Source organism: Filicampus tigris, chromosome 21 (assembly GCF_054856515.1).
Source record: "Filicampus tigris isolate MCC_2025a chromosome 21, RoL_Ftig_1.0, whole genome shotgun sequence".
Taxonomy (NCBI): Eukaryota; Metazoa; Chordata; class Actinopteri; order Syngnathiformes; family Syngnathidae; genus Filicampus; species Filicampus tigris.
The window spans coordinates 11,427,945-11,449,248 of NC_141237.1; the positions used below are offsets into that span (position 1 = coordinate 11,427,945).

General features: G+C 38.6%; 3 protein-coding genes across 5 annotated transcripts in view; 2 read left to right on the forward strand and 1 right to left on the reverse strand.

Annotated features, from left to right (window-relative positions):
* The first annotated feature begins 3,958 nt into the window (after nt 1-3,958).
* Nucleotides 3,959-7,429, forward strand: gpr141 (G protein-coupled receptor 141). The gene is made up of 2 exons (XM_086020964.1): nt 3,959-4,124; nt 5,959-7,429. The coding sequence occupies exon 2, from the start codon at nt 5,959-5,961 to the stop codon at nt 6,892-6,894; it is 936 nt and encodes a 311-aa protein (XP_085877090.1). The 5' UTR covers nt 3,959-4,124; the 3' UTR covers nt 6,895-7,429.
* A 5,435-nt stretch (nt 7,430-12,864) lies between these two features.
* hnf4g (hepatocyte nuclear factor 4, gamma) lies at nt 12,865-20,865 on the forward strand. Of its 2 annotated transcripts, none has more exons than XM_086020953.1 (11): nt 12,865-13,002; nt 15,072-15,235; nt 15,631-15,725; nt 16,233-16,339; nt 16,441-16,590; nt 17,544-17,631; nt 18,015-18,167; nt 19,356-19,405; nt 19,557-19,743; nt 19,837-19,956; nt 20,047-20,865. In XM_086020953.1, the coding sequence occupies exons 1-11, from the start codon at nt 12,865-12,867 to the stop codon at nt 20,166-20,168; spliced, it is 1,374 nt and encodes a 457-aa protein (XP_085877079.1). In that variant the 3' UTR covers nt 20,169-20,865. The 2 variants fall into 2 exon arrangements, with proteins under 2 accessions (XP_085877079.1, XP_085877080.1); XM_086020954.1 differs by having other exon boundaries at nt 12,865-12,994; nt 15,070-15,235; nt 19,557-19,755.
* The window catches only part of LOC147127617 (uncharacterized), a 163,589-nt gene continuing 157,204 nt past the window's right edge, over nt 14,920-21,304 (reverse strand). For both annotated transcript variants that reach the window (XR_015084289.1, XR_015084288.1), the window contains one exon: nt 14,920-15,707. The gene's annotated coding sequence lies outside the window, so the exon portion shown is untranslated. The remainder of the gene's footprint in view (nt 15,708-21,304) is intronic.

The following is a 21,304-nucleotide window of genomic DNA, read 5'->3' on the forward strand; positions in this document are numbered from 1 at the left end:
ATTTTGGTTAGCATGTCTACCTTTTACTGTATGATAGCATTTAGCTAGCAGACATTCGTTGTTTAATCGCTTGTTTTACACGCTAGTGTTGCATGGAACACTAGCTTGGAGTGACAATTAAACAACCAGAAGTAAGAACATTTGCCTCTTACTTGTAGAAGTGGTTGAAAGTGCCCTGCTCTGAGATAATTTTAATGTTCTGCCTTCTGTTATTCAAGAAGTCACGCAGGAACAGTGATGCTCCAAACTGATGTCTCTTTATTTTTCTAGCTGCAATCACGTCTAGCCAGCATACACACTTGTTCGTGTAGTAACCTAACACACATTAGGCAATACTGCTAACTAGTGATATAACTGCTACCATTACAATAATCTTGAATGTACAGTAGTAGATCGATGAGAACACGTTAAATTAATTTGCCTGAATTCAGATGACTACTACCGTTTGACTATTGTACACAGACTTGTGTATTGTACATACATATTTGACAAGATCGATGTTATACCTCTGGTCAGTAATCCAGTCTTTCGTTTCGAAGGATCAAAATTTCCAATCACACACAATTTCCCGCACACTCGCCTGACAGTCTAAAGTCTAAGTTTACTTCTTCCATCGCTACAAATAGTTAAAATTCACTTAAGACTTGTAGTCGAGTAAACTATGAAAATAATTACACTCACTAGCTGCATTCACAGAGGCGAAGCACGCCCCGCCGCGTGGGATTGTGGAATATACTACTATTTTTAGCACCATGGTCGGAGAACACGATTGTTAACAAAAACAATACAGAATCCAATTTCATTTTTTTTTTTGCAAAACGGGTCTCATTTTATTTTTTAAGACAGCTATAATTGTTGTTTTCAGATTTGAGTTTCAAAATCGGAAATATAATACACGGAAGGTCCCTAAATTCTAGTATTAATTTAATTAAATTGCTTTAATGTAATCTTAATAGAGTATTTTCTTCTTTGCGTAGTGTTTTATTTGACTGCATTGCTTCTAGTACATGTTGGATGTTTTTATGTCCAATCAGCAGCCAGGTCAATTTAATGGGCCGGGGCGTTGAGAATCACTCGTAGCGCTGGCCGAGCGATATTTATTTTAGAAGAGGGACTGTTTCAAAGTTAAACCGCAATGGTTCTTTGTGATGTCAGCATTGTCCGTCCGCTCATTGGTTGGTCTGAACAAACCACTTCAGTTCAGCAATGTTCTTGGGATACCAAGTGTGAATCACACTCATGCCACAGCATCTGGGTTCAAAGGGCCGCTCCAGAAAATATTATTTGTTGAAGCCATTCTCTTGTTTGCTTAGGCTTATGAGAATAGAAAACATGAAAAGAACAAATAAAAAGCAAAGGTGTGTTCCTGTAAGTAGTTGATTTTTGGAGCAAGGATGAAACTGAATTGGAATCTTGTAAATCACTTGCAATGTTTAATTAGCATTAAAAATAAATATTTTTTAAAATGACTAATAATCAGGTATGACTAGGAAAAAACAGAATTCTGATTCTTTTCTGTGTTAGCATTAGTGTGCTAAAATTATATATAGGTATGTGAATTGTATGTGCAAGCTCACGATTTGACCATATGTGTGAGAATGTAAGACAGTTTTTGGATTGACACCCCAGTGAAGGTGAGGTTGGAACAACATAAAACAAAAGCAACATGCTCCAGAAGTACATCTTTATTATTCTAAATACAATATACTTGAATATTGAGGTGCACACTCAGCTTCAGCAGCCATCTGGGATTGCAGACCACCTGCTACTTTAAGGCATCCAACAGCTTTCCTTGGGCTTCCGGATTCTCTGGGAAGAACAGATACAGTGGTTGGGAAATTCAAAAGTAAAACAAATATTTAAGTGCAGTAGTTGGGGGGCACTGTTGGGGGGAGGGGGCGGGTTGGTCTTTACCCATGGTTGTAGCGGAGTATGTAGGCCAGACAATGTTGGCCAACTGACTTCTTACAAGTTGGAAGACATTTTGTTCAGGCCTTTTTCACGAGTTTATGATTATCATTTTTAAAATAAAGCTGTTCAACCATAATTCAAAAGCTATTTCTTATTTTCATTAGTCAGTTTTTATTAAAGTTGTATTTTTTAATTACTTTGTTTTCTTACATTATTAGTATTATTTCTTTGACAGAAGATACCAACAATTTTTTCCAGGTTAGAATACAGTTCACGATATCGTCTTCAGGCGCAACGCTGTCGCCATCTCCTGGTCACTCAGAGAAATGCTTCGGTGACAACTTCCGGGAATCTAAAACAGATACGAACTGTATTTCGATTTGTGTCACGAGCTGTATTCTGTTTTCTTTTTAGAATTAAAAATGGAAAACAAAACAGTTTTAAGACTTTTCCTTATTCGTTCCAGACAATAAAACAGAACATTAAGCTGTATTTCAATGTTGGTGTTTGTATTTTAAAATGAAAATCAACGAGTCTTTTTTTTTTTTCCATTTTTCATATCTGCTTCCAAACATATGACCAAAAGAGACACGGACCCAGGTGGCAGTAGTAAATATGGTTTAAATACAAAATGCAACATGCAAGAGTGCTGCTCTGCCAACCAATATTGAACACAAAAACACACTTAACCTGTGAATCCAGGACAACTAACCATAGCAATGCTGCCAAAACATTTTTACAATCTTTGAAGCAAACAGTAATTTCTTCATTGTCACTGATAACCCAACTACCCGAATACTGTACGGCATTGTTCGCCTGTCCAAGCAAAAGTGCGGCAATCATAGAGTCAGTCAAGAAAATATACAGCAAAAGGCAAATATGAAGAGGACTACGTTTCATTTTTTGAAGAGCAAAACGTTTTTTTCCACTCAAAGGCAATCAATCATTTTTTTTGCATCTGCACCTTATCCTGTGTATGTAGGAATGTTCTTTTTCTCTCACACTCTAGTATTGTGTCAATAATAAAAACCTGGCCCTGTTGTCACTGACACGTGAGGTGAGTTAATAAATTACTGTAAGTGACCACAACTGAAGTTAGCCCAAACACGAAAACGATAGTGGAAAACACTACAGACTTTTCTTTTAAGTGAACTATGGTAAGAAAAGACAACATGCACAATCTTTATGAGATCAAATAGAAAGCAGTATAAAATATTTAGCCTTTATGAATATGTTGTGTGTTCATTGACCCCAAGTGGTGTCAACTGTTCTGCATAAAACTGGGAGCTGTTCATAATATTTTTACCATCTCATGATGCTGAATGAGGTAATCAACTATTTATCCAATATTGTGATTTACAATCCAATCATTAATTTAAAAAATTTTTTTAAATAGAACTTCCTCTATATGTCCTCATTAGAGTCACGGTCAACAGGAGACATCAGAACAAACATTTAAATAAACACTGGTTTGGATTGAATTAGAGTGGTGTTTTTGAGCATGGAAATAAATAATTCAAGTATGCTCTACTTTGTACAACTCGACATGTTACAATGACTGCTTGCTGATTTTTGGACTGTCAAAGTCATCTTGCCACATATCTCACTTCTCTTTTGTCTTACTTCCTAGAACCACTGTTGAGTTTAAGTCTGACTTCTTTTAATTGTTTAAAGTAATATAATTGTATTCTTTGAGATGAAAGGATGATAAACAGCTCACAAAAACATTTCTGACAGGAAGACAATAAACCGCATAAAAAAAAAAAAAGACTCTTCCATGTACATTGTCCACTAAAATGCAAATCATCTACTGTATATTATACAAGTATTTTTGGGGTCTGTCAACTGCTGATAATGTGATCAAATAAAATGTGTTCTGATTTAGATAATGAAGTAGGTTACCCTGCCATTAAATACTATCTCAACTATACCTTGCATTTAACAGGACATGTGGTCTTGAAGTGTTCGTGAGGAGGAAGCTGTCACTTTTTGTGGTTGAATTGCATTGTGCGTAATTACCTATTTGAACACACACACACAACATTCAGCACCAGAGAAAACACTCCTTCATTGGGCTCATACATAACGCAAAGAGAGTTAATTAATTTTACAATCATTTCAGCATAGGTTAGCAGACAATCACTCTTGTATCCAAGCAGCGAAAGAAATATACGCGGAGAGCTCATGTGCTTTAACCCCTGACGGACCAAAAGGTACAGTTTGGATTTTAGTCACATCTTCTATGGTATAATTCTGAACCAAAATATATTTTTGCGTACCCAGATTAATTAAATACAGCAGTGATGATGTTGATTCAGTGAGACTAAACAAAATGCTTGGTGTCTATTCGCTCTTGTTTCTCATTCCTTTTTGGTTTAAGTGATACATTATGAACTGCTGGATTATGAATACTTTAAAATCATGATAGATTAAAATCATGGTCTGTAATAGCTAGGAGAGTGTAAGTAATTACTGTCTGTTATCACAGTACAGAAACATCAAGTAATTCATGATATAAGATTGAACACAGCCGCAGGGAAGGTGTCGGTGTTCGTCTTATTGGATCTCAGTGCAACATTTGATACAATTGATCATGAGAAATTGTTCAACAGGTTGGAAATTTAGGCGGGATAAAATGGAACGGTCCCAAAATGTTTAAGGTCGTACTTGGAGAAAAGGAGTTACTTTGTGACCATGAGAAGTCAAGGGTCTGTCCTTGGACCTCTTTTGTTCAGTCTGCTTATGTTACCTTTGGGCCAAATGCAGATGAATATGAATATGCAGATGACACGCAGCTATATTTATCAATGTCCCGAAATGACAGGACCTCAATGTCTTTGTTGGATGGCGTCACCAAAATATCAATTGTAATAATATTGGTGCAAATATGTATAACTATAAACAGAGCTGGGCATTTTCCTAAAAAAATGCGGTCCTTTTATCGCCTTCTGCCTACAGCCGGGGTCCCTTCCGCCATCCGTTTATCCACCATTTTGTCTGGTCGGACCAATTAGTAATCATCTATAGGCTGGTCCACCTATCATTTTCTGGCTACCACGTTCGACAAACTACCACTAGCAAAGACCCTCTGACACCCCCCACGGCCGCTGGGTGATATTTGAAACGAAAGACTCGGCGTGGCAGGGAAGCCTCACCGCGGCCGGACTAAATACATCTCCTTTTAGGACGTTTTTGGACCTGTATGGACCTTTGAGAACCTCCAGGCGAGGCTTCAGTTTCCTGTTGATCGCGGCCGAGGTCCTCAAAGGTACAGAAAGGTCTCCTTTTAGGTATCCTTGTAGGACATTTCTGTACCTTTGAGGACACCAACAGGAAACGGAAGCATCGCCTGGTGGTCCTCAAAGGTACAGAAAGGTGTCCTTTTAGGAACTTTTTGGACCTTTATGTACCTTTGAGGACCTCCAGGAGCGGCTTCCGTTTCATGTTGGCCTCGCCCCCAAGGTCCTCAAAGGTCCAAAAAGGACCTAAAAGGAAAAAAAGGCCTATAAGGTCTCCTTTACTGGGCCTTTATGTACCTTTGAGAACATCGGCAGCGGCAAATAGGAAACTTGAGCCTCACTGCGGCCATTGAAGCCTCACCGCAAAAATAGAAGATAGACGATTACATAAATGGAAAAAATGGGCTTCCGCTTGTGCTAAGTGCAACTATTTGTTTAAGTTTCCCATCTATCGTTTATCGCCTACAAAATGGCACCCTATTTTCATTCCTAGCGCAAGGCAAAGCACAGTCTAACTTTGCTTTCTTTCTTCCTGTATTTTGCTAGCCTTTGCACAGGTAGAATTGGGTGTAACTGGGTGTTTGCGCCGTTGTGGGATGGAACGAACTCAGCCAACCGTGGCGGCATCCCTCACTTGCATTAAAATCAAGTCGGTCAGAGTGCCGTACACCAGAGTACGCCGCGCTTGACATTGTAGAAACAGAAATGGATGCGCTGAAGTCTGTGAATGTTGTAGATTACCGTTGAATTCATCACAGCATTACATCTTCCTGCCATCCACTGATCCTTATTTCATTTCCATTCTCAGATGGCCTCAAAACCAACGCACACCACTTCATCTGCAACTCTGAGCCCCACACTGGCTACAAGCCCTGAAAATGAAAGCATGGAACTGCTGGATGAAGAGTACCATACGCTTCTGATCATCATCTACACGGTGGTTCTGTTCATTGGCGGCACGAGCCTGAGTGTCATGATACTCATAATGAAGTCCAGGACATCATCCACCACCTCCATCGCTGTTCGCAATCTCATCTTCGCACACTTCCTTTTCCTCCTCACTGTGCCCTTCAGGATCTATTATCACGCGGCCCAGACCTGGAGCCTCGGTTTGGGCTGGTGCAGAGTGGTCAGCAGCATGGTCCACATCCACATGTACATCTCTTTTGGCATCTATGTTGTCATCCTCGTCACACGCCTCCTGGTGTTTTACCGCAAGGCTGAGCATTTGGTATCTTCGCCGAGGATTTACTCGCAAGCCGCCAGTGTCTTGGTGTGGATTATAGTTCTAATCACTGTCACCTGCATCATCTATTTTTCCTACGGCCAGTCCAGTGGTGACAGTAAGACATCGGAGAGTCGTATTCAATGTTTCAAATTTGGCAACAAGATAGAATCCACTGCCAAGGTGATTAATTATATTATCAGCACTTTGTTCATAACAGTGGCCGTTGTGCTGACCGGCCTTCAAACCAATGTCCTGTGGCTTTTATATAGGAAGCATCACCAGCGATGCACTTCACAACAAGACTTCGGGGCTCAGCTGAAGAGTCTGTCCTTCGTCATCATCATGGTGGTGTTTTTTATCCCATACCATATATTCCGACTATTTTACTTGGAACACCTGGAACTGCAGAATCTCAATGAGGTGTTTCTGAGTTTGACCACCTTTAACTGCGTGGACATGCTCACCCTCTTGGGAAGGAGGGCATGCTCACCGTGCTTCCGAGGGAAGGGTATTTAATCATCCTCCCTGATGACTCTTGTAATTCTGTTGAGAAAAATCTTACGCCACAATGAACTGTTCTCCTTTTTTTCCTTTTCTTTTTAAAAAATTGTTTAAAATGTTATTTGTTGTTATTTATAGTTTTTTTAATTCTGTTATTTGTACCTGACTTTATGCAGTGCTTTATTTGGTTGTATTTAAAATGTGATGTAACAATTTTAAAACATAACTTGCTGCATTTCTAAGCATCTTGCGTTTTTTGTTGCAAATGTCAAACATGGCTGCAAAAAATGAGGTTGCGTTGAAAATGTTTTTTTTTTTTTTTTTTAATTTAAATCACCTCATTTAAGAAAAAAGTACGTGGAAAAACAGTATCCAGTTAGGTGCATGGTAAGTGGAAGTCTCAAAGTGAGACCTTTTACAAAATATTGGAAACTTTAAAACAAACTGGATGCATGAAAGTGTATAAAGGTATACACGTATATTTTTAATCTTCCAACACCAAAAGGTGAATAAAATTTTCCCTTAATAAACGGACTACTGTTCTATACTCGATGAGGTGTTGTTGTTGTTGTTGAGTGACGAGTCATCGTACTTTTGGCAATTTGTGAAACAGTCGCTTTTGTTTCCATTTTAATTGAGCTTTCTCCGTTGCTGTACATATTAGTTACCCTGTCGTTGACCTATGGTAAAAAAACAATATAGGATCACATTGCTTGCCTTTTTAATGCCACGGGACGGCTCAAGATTTTTTGCAGGGGTGAGGCTATAAAAAATATTTGCATTGTTTTTAAAATTTTTAAAAGTTTTAAATCATATGGACTGAAAATGAGGGTAACTAGAATACTTCCTGTTCCCAAATGGCCCGTTGTCTGCTTTATTCCATGTTTCCTTTGCGGACAAAATCGTAAATTGGAAAACAAGTTTTTTCATTTCGTTTTTTGGAAGGAATATTGACAAAGTAAGTCACTTGTTTGTTTTTTTTACTTCCGGTTTTGTTTTGAAAAATGAATGACTAAATACATGGATTAAATTCCCTATTTTGGTGCGATTTTCATTAAGCTTGTACCCAATTTCGCTTTAAAGTTTTTATTTATTCCACCACACAAGTGTAAGACTGATGACAAAAAGGGGGTGGAGCAATGATAACCACAGTACTGGAACTTGTTGGGCCATAGAAAAGGGTGTCAGTACAATATAAACAATACAATTACTTTAATAGTAATTTTATTCGCTTCCAATTCACGTGCTTTATTTTTGTTTCATTGTATAGTGGTTAACTTCCTTTTTACACCTGTATGACAGTTATGAATGTTAGAAATAGGATGATTCTCATCATTCACATGCCTTTGATGAAACAGTTTGTAAATGCTGAGTAATGCTGCGAGAGAAGCCAGTGGAGAAACATCCGTTATTGCGGTTCTCTTCTCTTGCCTCATGCATTGACGCATTATCTGATGTACTGTAGCGCTGTTTCACACAATTAAACTTATTCTTGACATTTTGATGTACTGTAATGAAAGATTACTTATATGAAATTTAGGATACCAGAAATAATGTTTTTTTTTGGTGGGGGGGCCTTGGCAATTGGTTTATTTTGCAAGCACAGAATTCTTATGTACTTCAATGAAAAATAAATCACTTAGCATAATCCCAAATTCTACACTTTAAACCATCTTCTCGCTCATCAGGTCAATATGACACTAATTCATTCTATATAGAGGATAAAGAATAATGTGAGGCTGTGAGTACTTTTATATTTTCTATCTATAGTACATGATGTAGTTGTACCGACTGTGTTCAGCCTGTTACCTAAAGGGTACAAGCACCACGACATAGATGAGCTAATTAGCATTAGCATGAAGATAGCGCCGTTATTTTAAATACACAAAGTGTAATTCTCTGTTTTATTTTGACCGTAAACCTCAACTGGGAGCTCAATTAAATAGCTTGAAGCCTTTTTTTCGATGAATTGTTCACTATCTGCCAAACTGCTGCTTATTGTGAAAGGCGTTCAGTTGATTTCGCTGCACCGTACACCGCTCGTATGGAACAATGGCTCGCATCTTGAAAAACTCTTAACTCTAAACTCACTATGTCAAGGCATCAGTGTATTTAGATATAACACTGCTCTTAATATATATTTAACATATTGTCTCACACTTGACTTTTGTATGCACAGCTAAGGAGCTTGTCTGTCTTCCTGAGAATGGCAAATAAATTGTTACTTTGTCACCATTGCTTTGTGAAACATTACCTCAACTCATCTTGGCTCTCCTACCTTGAAGGCCTCGCTTGACTTCCACGCATGCACACAAACACTCACACCTGGTGATCCCTCTCCTTTTGGATTTTATGGCGCTTGGGTTACTGTTTAACATCCCCACCCATCTTTGAGTTTGTTTAGTAAATCGATCTAATGGCACGGCTATGGTGGCGCCATTCAATGTGTCGCTCCATGAATTATAGGCTGCTCGCCTCTCCAAACTTCACTTTTTAAAGTTGTTGAAAGGGTTTACCTTCAAACACTGTTTGCCTCTCCTAGTTGGACTTGTTCACTGCCAGAGTACACACCTGGATGAATGCACATCCCAGACAGGAACAGAAATAGAGGTAAGGCGCATTCAGTCGAAATGAAAAATCTTCTGTGATGAATCTTACCAGTGTGATTTGGTATTATTGGTCCAAAACAGTGATGGTCATTCAAAATGTAAACAAAGCTAATGTTTTAAAACTGAAAAGCTCTATCAGAGCTTCACTTGTATTGCTTCCAAGTATGTTTAGTTGAACGATGCTGTCACCTCACGGTGTTTTGCAAAGGCAGATGCACATGATGTGCTGTAAAGATCATGTGATAGTCCACTTTTACATTCTTGATTACATGGAATTCTGGGTGATGGAAGAGAACATTCAGCTTGCATATAAAGCTAGTATTCACAAATATTTTTTGGGGGGCAGATAATTATTGCATAATTTTAGTAACAGATATGTTTGGAAATGTATGATATGTTCTGTAACAGCAATTACTTTATTATCAAATAATTAGTGAAAATATCTTACATAACTGCAAACATATTTTGCAAAATTATCACCCCGATCAAAACAATACCAGTATTTGGTGTGAAGGTAGACTTGTTACATAACACTTGTATTGGGATTTATGAGTGCAAGTGGATTTAAATTTGTAGCGAGTGATTATGCAATATAATTCATTTTCCATTACGGGTGTGAATACTGTAGGTTCAGTTCCAGAACTTCCAGTATTATGCTGTTCTTCTCATATGTGCTGCAGTTTTTGAGTATCCCTAAATATGTGCAAACAAACATTGTTTGATGATGAATCACATAAAAAAATGTGACATTAAATTCCAGTAAAGTCAGTTGGGGAGGCTAACAACATATCGTTGCTGTCATGTGAAAAACACTTATGTCGAATTTTGGAAAATGTTTTAATTTTCACTTTAATGTCCGTAACTTGGAAACACCATTTATATAAAAATACGAACTTTGAAAAAAATGGACATACGTGTTTTTCACAGGACAGCGACGATATGCAACAATATGAACTATTGAAGTCTAATGTTGATAGTCTTATGACCAGTACACGCACGCACACTGGTTGCCCACAGGTTTCATAGCTGCGTGCGGTTTCAAAACCAAAGCAAATTTTCTCAGAATTTCCTGTTGGCTTTTATGTGAATCATGTCACGTTAACTGTAAAACTGGTGACTATGCCAAAGGGTCTTATTAATTCAGGTATTGTTGCAGGGGAAAAAAGATTCATCAGAGCATGCAACTGTAGAAATTACTTCAAACAGAATCAATCTACTTTCATGTTTGCTTTGTTAAACTGACTACTTATACTGTATCTATTACGACCACATGCTAATTCCCAATAATGCTTTTTGTCAGTGGCGTTGTATGCTCGGTGTGAACGTAACGGTAAAGAGCACATTTTCACTCTCCACGAGTGTGATGAGTCAGGAGGACTGAGCCCACCGCCTGGTTAAAATGTAATCTTCCACCTCTCTCTCTCTCTCTGTCATTGTAACCAAGCAATCGTGCTGAACATATACTGTACTTTCACTTTGTATGTAGGTATATGTTATAAATATAAAAACTGTGGCCTTTATGGTAATGCTCAATTTTGCTTTAAAACTAAAATCAGGACGCATTAAAAATAATACCACGCTGATGTTCATGACCGTCATTATTATCCATATAAAGGCAATCTTTTTGACACAGCTCTGGATCAAATTGGTACCGACTGTGGGTATATCCTCCTCTCTCTCTTCCTTTCTGATAGGCCCTCTTATTTTTTACAACTGTCTTCAAGACAATACCCCAAAATGATGACCTTTGAGACCCACAATGAGGTTAAGCACAAACCCTGATATAAATTGGCTACACTTTTAAACTGGTTCATGGTGGCAAATTTAAGTGCTCCTGACTCAACAGATGAGGAACCACAGGAATCTACACTGCTGGCCGAGAGACTCTGAGACATGCAAAAGTGATAACAATACAGGGTCACTTCTAATTTTGGGTGACTTCTATTGAGGCATTTGCACAGCGATTTCCCGTTTTGTGTTTGTACTCTTGCTTGTGAATTCCGTTGCCCTGCCTTGCCATTGTACAGTATAACAAAATTCTCAAGCTGTCTACTTTAAAGCAGAAGTCAACCCAAACGTATTTTTTTCAAGGATATGTTCCCAGCAGGCCCACGAGTGGAAACACGGCATTCTGATTAATTTTGCGGTTGTGAAATATAAGTTAAGCATTAAAATGCACTCGTTTTTAACTATCGCTGGGGGCGGCCATTTTGTCTTCTGCCGACTGAAAATGACATCACAACTGCTCACAACGACCAATCACAGCTGACCTGTTTTCTGAATCTGAGCCGTGATTGGTCGTTGTAAGCAGTTGTGATGTCATTTTCAGTCGGCAGAAGACAAAATGGCCGCCCCCAGAGATAGTTAAAAACGAGTGGATTAACACTTATTCCACAAAAGCAATATTTAATATAAATTGTGTTGACTTCCCCTTTAAATGTAAACTGATACACTCAATGTCATCTAATTAACTCATTCAATGCCAGATATTTTCAGCCCCTCTTTTGCCCTAACGTTTGAAAACATTTTTTAAAAAATATAAATAAATTCCTGGGATTGAATGGCTGGACTGTGAAAAAACTAGAAAATTCGTCAATGGCACTGAAAGAGTTAAACTGTTGTAGTAATTTCAATAATATGATAGTGGTAATGAAATGTAGATTATGTATTGTATGTATACACATTTCGATATATTGATCGTCCGAGATTGACAGTTTTGGTTTATTTCATGATCGGAGTCTTACTTTGCATTATGTAACTAAAAAATTGAAATTGTGTAAACTTAAATGGAGTGTGGTCATGGAGGTTAATCTGTGAATTTCAGAGTAAAGTTTTATGAACCAAGAGTGTGTTTGTGGAAGGCTTTAATGGACTTATCAGTGTTTGGCTCTTTCAAAGAGCGCCTTTATAGATAATATCTGCTGAGGTGGTGCTGCTATTACTCCACTATTGATTAGATTAGGCCTGGGGAGGACACGCACAACCAACATCCCACATTCGTAAATCTGTGCACATCCTCATGCCTTTGCACACATCTTCCCGTACAAAGAAAAAGGTCGAGGTATACCCACCCAAATCCAAAGAAACACATTTCATACTCTTAAAAACATTGAATAAAAGGTTTGATTCCTTACACTGTAATCTTTTCATCCCCGTGATAAGTGCAGGGGAGAGGAGAGATAAGTATTGTACAATAAGGTGAGAAGTCTCCGTCACGGCTCCTCCTTCTCACCTTGTCCACGGACCAATCAACTGAGATTATAGATCTTTTATTTAAGGCATTTCCTATGTCATCTCTGAAAGATGTTAGATAAAGTGGACACGAGCAAGTGCAAGGGAAAAGTGGAAGAAGACAAGAAGTGTGAGGATAACAGGAATGAAGTACCCAACTGTTGCTCAGAGTAAATCTCTATTAGATATGGAAGTTGCCAACTATTGTGACTGTCTGGATCCTTCCTACAGCACACTGGGCTTTGACAATGCTGATGTACTTTATGGAGGAGGAGGTAAGTCTGTACAGACTCAAAAATACACACTGAAATTGCGCTACGTTTTCTGAAATAAGGGGTGCTGCCCCTTGAGCTGCAACCCTCATTATTATGCACAGTAGGGTTAATAATAGGTGAACTTAATTAATTATGGACTATAAGGAGGTGCCCGTACATTTTTCAGGGTCAATAGGATACATGTATACAGTGTGTTCAAAGGAAATGTGAGGCACTGCCTAAATGTTTTGTTTATATCTAAGAAAGATGTACATCTTTTGAGCATATACAACACATTTGCAGGTGAGAATGGTATTGGAAGATTGCTTGAATATACAGTAAATGGTTAAAGCACTTTGAGTGTCTTAAATATTACCAGGCAAAAAGATCTACTTCATTTGCTTAAGCAGCAGCCATGAAAGGAGGCGACTTGCTCTGTATGTACTAAGAGGTACCTGTGAATATAATGTGCTTGTTAGCTGGATTCACCCGAAAACGTCATCTTTTTCTTCTTGTTCTTCCTCTTGTTCTTCTTCTGCCTTTTAGCGCTTGGCAAACAGCTTTTGGTGCATAACTGCCACTGTCTGAAATGGAGTTGAGGGGTGGGGCGCGGGGGGATGGGGGGTTTGGGGGTTGTGGCAAAATACCATTTCACAACCTCCTAACTACCATTTCCCAAAAATAAAAATAGAAATGTAAAACTTAACTCACTGGAAAGAAATGACATGAAATGAAAGACACTCTGACAATATCGCAAGTCATTTAAAAAAAATAAAAAGACTACAGATTGACCACTATGGTATAGTTTTTGCCTTCAGTTTGGCAACAGTAGGTAAAAGGGTACATAAGGCAAATGAATGGCTTTTTAAACGCTGATGATTGGAAAATTGATTACATTTTATGTTGTGCATGTACCCTGTTTTGCATTGATTGTTGTTGTGAATTATGTTTATTTCTTTGATTGCAAGCAAGATGAGAAAGTCAGAGGACATGGAAGACTAATAAAAGCATACAATCAGAATTTTAATAAAGCGGAGAACAGTTAGGTAGAAATTGCAGGTGTGAGTCATAAAAATATTTTATTGACTCATGACTGTTTTCCTGATGTCATCCCACTGCGCATGATCATAAAATAGAGGCAAAAATTACATCTTCCAATCATCACGTGATGTTCATTTCTATTTGGCAGGCTTTTTCAAGGTGGCAAATAGCCCAACAATGATAATTGTTTTGTTTATGGTGACAAAAGCTGCAGTGCTTATCATAATAATCAACACGATAAGGGTAATAACAATGCGGAGATGACTGTGGAAATAAGGATATCAACAAGAATGTTTATTAGGGCCACTGATTGAATCCAATGTGTGCTATTTCCTGGTTGAGTTTATATCAGTAGTATTAGGTGTATGCAATGCACAAAAGACTCGGTCGCAAACAGACTATTGTGCAAACCCACACTTCTGCATCTGTACTTAGGAAAACTTTTCAACTAATAATACAACTTTCCTTCAGAAGCAATTCACATGATCCATCAATTTAGTGGAAATCAACCCAAACATTTTTTTTCAAGAATATATTCCCAGCAGGTCCACTAGTTGAAACACGGCATTCTGTTTAATATTGCGTTTGTGGAATTTGAGTTCAGCAGCAAAATCCAGCCATTTTTACCCATCTGAGTGGGCGGCCATTTTGTCACTTGTGTCGACTGAAAATGACATGACAACCGCTCAGGGCTCAGATAACGACCAATCACGGCTCAGCTTCAGAAAACAAGTCAGTCGTCAGTGGTCGTTACCTGAGCCCCGGGCAGTTGTGATGTCATAATCAGTCGAAAGAAGTGACAAAATGGCCGCCCCGAGAGATGGCTGAAAACATGTTGATAAACTCTTCTTCCACCAACGCAATATTTATCAGAATGCCTTGTTTCAACTAGTGGGCTTGCATAGAACATAAATATAAGTTTGGGTTGACTTCTTTAATGATTATATAAAAACAAAGACAATGGTTTCAAATATGTTCACTTGGGATCTACAGTACCAACCTATGTACCACTCTTTACTGCAATTTTGCATATTTGCCTATTTTGTCTGTCTCAGAGAGCATGCCAACAGATTCGAGTCTACCTTGTCCGGATGGGGCCAACAGTAACTGTGCCATCTGCGGAGACAAAGCCACTGGGAAACACTACGGCGCCTCCAGCTGTGACGGCTGCAAAGGTTTCTTTCGGCGCTCCATACGCAAGAGTCACATCTACACTTGCAGGTACACAAATTATGATAGGCGATATGCACAAATTCAAAATCTATAACCTATTTAGAACTGAGGAGGGATCTTAAAATGTTACCTGCGTTCATTACCATTACACTAACACAATTAATATTCAACAGAAGAGCTTACTAAGATGCATGTTAATTGACACTGTACTACTAAACATATTGTTAAAAGGTCACCTCAAAAGTGAGCGTAATTATTTTGGAAAAGATTTGTTGTTTCGGTTATTTCATTGAATATCATTAACCCAGCACAGCGGACCCAAACTTTAACAGGCCCATTCTCATGTCATTGCAGTGTACGTTGTTAACTTGCAGTAGGTACACTACGTGACTCGCCTTTTGCTTGGGAAAGCTACAACTTGAACTGTTGTTCGTCACACGCAGGTTCAGCAGGCAGTGCGTCGTCGACAAAGATAAGAGGAACCAGTGTCGTTTCTGCAGACTCAACAAATGCTTCCGAGCTGGAATGAAAAAAGAAGGTAACCAACAGTATGTGGCATCCTATTTTACAAAATATTTACATGGCTCATGACAACTCACCAAAACAAAAATACTCACATATAGAGACAAAAACAAAGATTATGTTCGTACGGTTTGGTGGACATAAATACCGTATATTTCATCAGGGCAATGATGTAAAATGGCTTAATTCTAAAACCTGCTTCAAAATGGTTGAAATAGTCCCAGCTGTAAAATAGCTGATTACACGCTTGTGCGTGTGTGTGTTTATGAGGAGAATAACCTTGGCACGGTTTTTTATGACCCCTAATCATGTGTTATTCAAAGCTCTTGTTCTGGATTGCAACTGGTTAACGTTTGACTCCTCTTGCTGATGCCAGCCTCCAAGACTATTCTCCTAAATATTAACTTCAACCCTCATTAGCCCAACCTGCTGTCTTGCTCTCATATTAATCCCGTTGACATGGACAAAGAAGTTTGCTAAACAGCGTATTTATTCATTCCTTCAACTGTGCATTCTGTTTTAGCTGTGCAAAATGAGCGAGATCGAATCAGCTCCAGAAGAAGTATTCCCGAAAATCAAGACCTTCCACCCATCACAGTTTTGGCCCAAGCCGAATCACTATCCCAACAGGTGGTAAAACTCAAGATCGCCCTCAAGATAAGCAATGAATATGCTCTGTACACGGACCATAGCGATGGCTCAACCTATCATCAGTTCCTGTTTCTATCCAGATCAGCACTCCAGTTGGAATTGCCGCAATAAGAGAGCAGAAATCCGCAACTGTTGGAGATGTGTGTGATTCTATGAGACAGCAACTACTGGTTTTGGTGGAATGGGCCAAATACATTCCATCCTTTGGAGAACTACCACTGGATGACCAGGTCGGAAGATATTCTGGAGTCCATCACCTTAGTATAAAAGAGTTGCTACATCCATGTTAATGTCTCGTCATTTCAGTTGTTGTGTTGAGCTGGCATTGTCACATGAATTTAACTGGCAATCATGCTTGGCTAACGTTATGATATTCTAATCCGGGCTTCTAGATAGCATAAGTGTGCTTCAGACTTTTGTCAATTAAGTCAAGAAGAAGACATTTTTCTTTCCTTTTATAATGATTTCCTTCTTATCCCACCCCGTAACACTACACAAAATATTGTGTAAATTGGTTAACTAATTTTTGGAGTAATGTAGCTGAGTCATAAAATGCCTGTAAGGTATTTTACGTCGTCATCTCCTAAAATGTGAGAAATTCGTGTACAATATGTTTTTACTTTAAATATGTCAATGTTACGGCAAAATAGGACATCTAGTAAGTTGAGGTTCGGGGGAGAAACCAAACTTCTAATTTCTAAACATATATGGGAAAGCCTATATGGTCGTATATCATTCATATATCTTAAATATCGTCGCCATCCTGTGAAAAATACTTTTGGAAAACCGATTTTGGAAAAAAAAATTAATTTTCACATTAATGCGATGTCTGTAACGTGGAAACACCATTCACGTAAAAATAAGAAAGTTGAAAAAAATGGACGTAAGCGTTTTTCACAGCACAACGATGATATGTTGTTTTTCCACCTACAAATTTTACACTAAGGTCTTGACAGAACAGGCTGCTAGACCTCAACCAAACATCATGCTTATATAACAACCACATCAACCAAGTACTGTAAAGTAATATTGAAAGTAATGATTAACCAGAGAGTTATTAGCATACAGAGAATGTATACTCTACTTCTCCTTCGTGGATATTTTCCAAGTGTTATTCATGTAGGAACCACAGGTGTGTATTGTTTCATTGTTTGTGTTTAAAGTGTTTTGTGTTTATCTCCAGGTGAGCTTGCTCAGGGCTCATGCAGGCGAGCACCTCTTGCTGGGAGTGGCCAAAAGGTCAATACCATTCAAGGACTTCCTGCTTTTAGGTAAGCGGCTGTGAGAATGTCATCTCGTGCTATATGTGGTGTGATTCGCCACTGAAATGTGATGACTGATTAAATGTTGTGTTAGCCGAGGAATGATTTACTAGAAAGGCTCTCTCTCTTTGTGACTTCAAAAGTAGAAATGGGATAACTCATTGCTGGGGCGTGTGGCAGCGTCATACTGTAAGCAGATTTGTCACCGAAGCGCACAAAACAGTTCGCCCACATTTTCCCCTTTCACCTTTACCATGACCTTACCTAGAATCTTTAAAGGGGCTTAACAAGGGTCTCAGGGTCACCGTATGCACCCCCAACCCCATATACACCTTGACACCCAACACCGTAAATGATTTTTTATGTGTGTGTGTGTGTGTGTGTGTGTGCAGGTAATGGCTGTGTGATACACAGGAACAGTCAGGAACCAGAGCTCTGCCGGGTTGCAAACAGAGTTCTGGATGAGCTGGTCCAACCTTTTCAGGAGATTCAAATTGATGACAACGAATACGCTGCACTTAAGGCCATTGTCTTCTTTGACCCTGGTAACTTATTATCTTAGTAACCGTTACCATAGTCAATGTTAAACGCCCCTGTTAGCATGTGTTCTTTAGCTTCTAGTCAATTCAACTTTTCGAAATACTATGGGACCAAAAAAAAAAAAAAAGAGGAAAATCCAACTTTTAATTCAAGTGCATTTTTTAAGTGGATAAAAAAAAAAATCTTAGCTCTTAAACCTTCCTCTTTGCACTCTCCTCTTAAACGCACTGACTGAATAAAATGGCGTATTGAATTTCCTCAATTTTATTTCATCAAGTGGTTGTACAAAATAAATTCATCTGTCTCTACAAAAGTAGATATATATAGTGTACTTAAAAATGTATCTGGATCCAGATTATTTTATTAAGTGCAACCACTTAAACAAATAATAATAATAATAAAAATTGAGTTAATTCAAGAAAAAAAAACTTTTTTCAGCGTGGGAGGACCTTGATTGTGTGTCTGGTGAACGAGTTGTAAAATTTTCAGTATGAGAGGATGCTTCTGCAATAAAAATCAAATTTATTTTCAGGCTTTTAAAACATCTGAACCAGGGGTGCCAATAATTACGGAGCACATTGTACAGTCACAACTGATACATTTAAGCATACTGAAAATTGCCCTTCATTCTGGTACAGTTACTTGTAGAAATACGCTGGTTAAAATTGCTTTGGGTTTCATACCCTGAAATGTAAAATTGGCCCTACGTGCATGTGTGTGTAAAAAATACTGTCTTTGATGTCTTGAGGCACTTGAGATATGTTGCGCCGCTGGACAAGAACAAACGTGACAAAAACAGAAACAGAAGGGGGGCGCGGGGGTATGGGTAGGTGGACAGGTTTCAATCCACACCCCACATTTGTGACTCACTTTTGATTGACACTGTCACAGAAGTTTTAATTTAAAATGACCATGTGTTTATTACGGTTTACAGTGGTTTAGGCCTGTGCTGGGTGTAAAAAAAATAAAAAAAATAATAATAATATTCATACAATAAGACCATGTATTAACCAATGAAATATTCATAAAGGCACATTGCTGGTCAGTTAGCACTTAATTTACATTCATGTGCAGAACGAATCATTTAACAAATTCCAGTCGTATGCCTAATTCAGTCACTAATTTTGGTGTTTTTTTTTTTTTCTTATATCAACCTGCACTCTATTCATCACATCTTGTCCCTTTAAATGCAGATGCAAAGTCTTTGCGGGACCCTTCAAAGATCAAAGCCACACGTCTGCAGGTAAGCGCAACTGCACAGTTTTGATCATGTTTTAGATTTGGATTTGACAAATATCCCACAGATGAGTTTCCTTAACACGAATCCCAACTACTGCTGTTCATTCAAAATACAATTTTTTTTTTCTAAAAGAGTTGGCATTTGTGGGTTGCAGGTTCAGATGAGTCTGGAAGACTACATTAACGACCGCCAGTATGACTCGCGGGGTCGTTTTGGGGAGCTGTTACTCCTTCTGCCCACCCTGCAGAGCATCACCTGGCAAATGATCGAACAACTCCAGTTCATTAAGCTTTGTGGTCTCGCCAAGATCGACAACTTGCTGCATGAGATGCTGCTGGGAGGTGAGAATTCATAAAACGGAAACAACTCCCATTATGGCGTGGGGTATTTTCATGCTAATGCTGGACCAACGGGGGTCTCCGTTTTCTATCCAGGCTTGACGTCGGAGAACACACACTTTCACCATCCAGCACACGCACAGCTAACCCAGGACCCTGTGACTGGACACACTCTGCTCATCAGCACCATGCCGATTACACACACTCAACAGATAGGTATAGAAAATGCACGGACAAGAAATAACACTAAAGTAGATATAAAAAAACCCCAACATTTTTAATCCAACATTTTCTCTCCTCCTGCAGCCTCTCCAGACACCCCCATCCCATCACCACCTCAAAGTCAAGCCCTTGAGATGTATAAACACTTTCCCCAGACCATTTGTCCTCCAGCCAGTCCTTCACCTTCCACACAGACGGACCCCTGACATGGGATCAATGTCTTCTATTACATCATGCTTTTGGTCTCAATCAAAGTGTACGAAAGCAATGCCCAGTATCTGAGGTTAAAATAGTACAGTGGCCGTACTTCAATGTGCTGCAACATTAGCTTCTATATTTTTAAGTTGATTGCACCAAAGGACCAAGCTAAGAATGTTTCTGTTTTAGCACTTGAATATACAAGGAACTAAACATATCAGTGCTCAACTTGACTACTGACATAATAAAAGCTACACTGCCAAACTCCTTGACTATCAAAACAATAATAATTGAACATGTACATAGATGGCAGAGTAAAATAGTACATGCTTGATATAGTCTGATATTTTTTAAGTTTTTGTACATAGCATGGGGATTTCAGGGGATGTAAATACATGTTTATTAAAAATGTTGATTAATGGAATTACAGAAATCACTTAACTGTTTATTGAAGTGATATTTTATTTGCCCTTGGAACCAATGCACATATTTATGTTATATAAATTTAAAAGCCCCTCCCCGCTAAAACACAAAACCAAAATGGTGTGAATGTTTTTAAACAAGAAAACGTAATACTGTTTAGTGTTTACTGCTGTAACATACTGCCATATTGAAAGGTGTTTCTAATATTTTGGTTACCTTGATCTCAATAGGATGCAGCACTCCATCACTGCACATTGCAATCAAAATAAACCTGAATTAATACCTCAGTGTCACAGTGTCAATCAAAACTGAACGTTTGTATAGGCAGGATTTTTGATACAATTCTTGTACCGGATTTTGTACTGAATGAAGTGTCTGCTTAACCTCTATGGTTGAATATATTTATTAAAAGGGAAGTCAACGCAAACATTTTTTTTTCAAGACTATGTTCTATGCAAGCCCACTAGTTGAAAAATTGGGTGTTCTGATAAATATTGCATTTGCGGAATAAGTGTTAATCCATTCGCTTTTAGCCAGCTCTGAGGGGTGGCCATTTTGTCTTCTGTCGACTGAAAATGACATCACAACTGCTCACAGCGACCAATCACGGCTCGGATTCAGAAAACCGGTCAGCCGTGACTAGTCGTTGTGAGCAGTTGTGATGTCATTTTCAGTCGACAGAAGACAAAATGGCCGCCCCCTGAGATGGCTAAAAACGAGT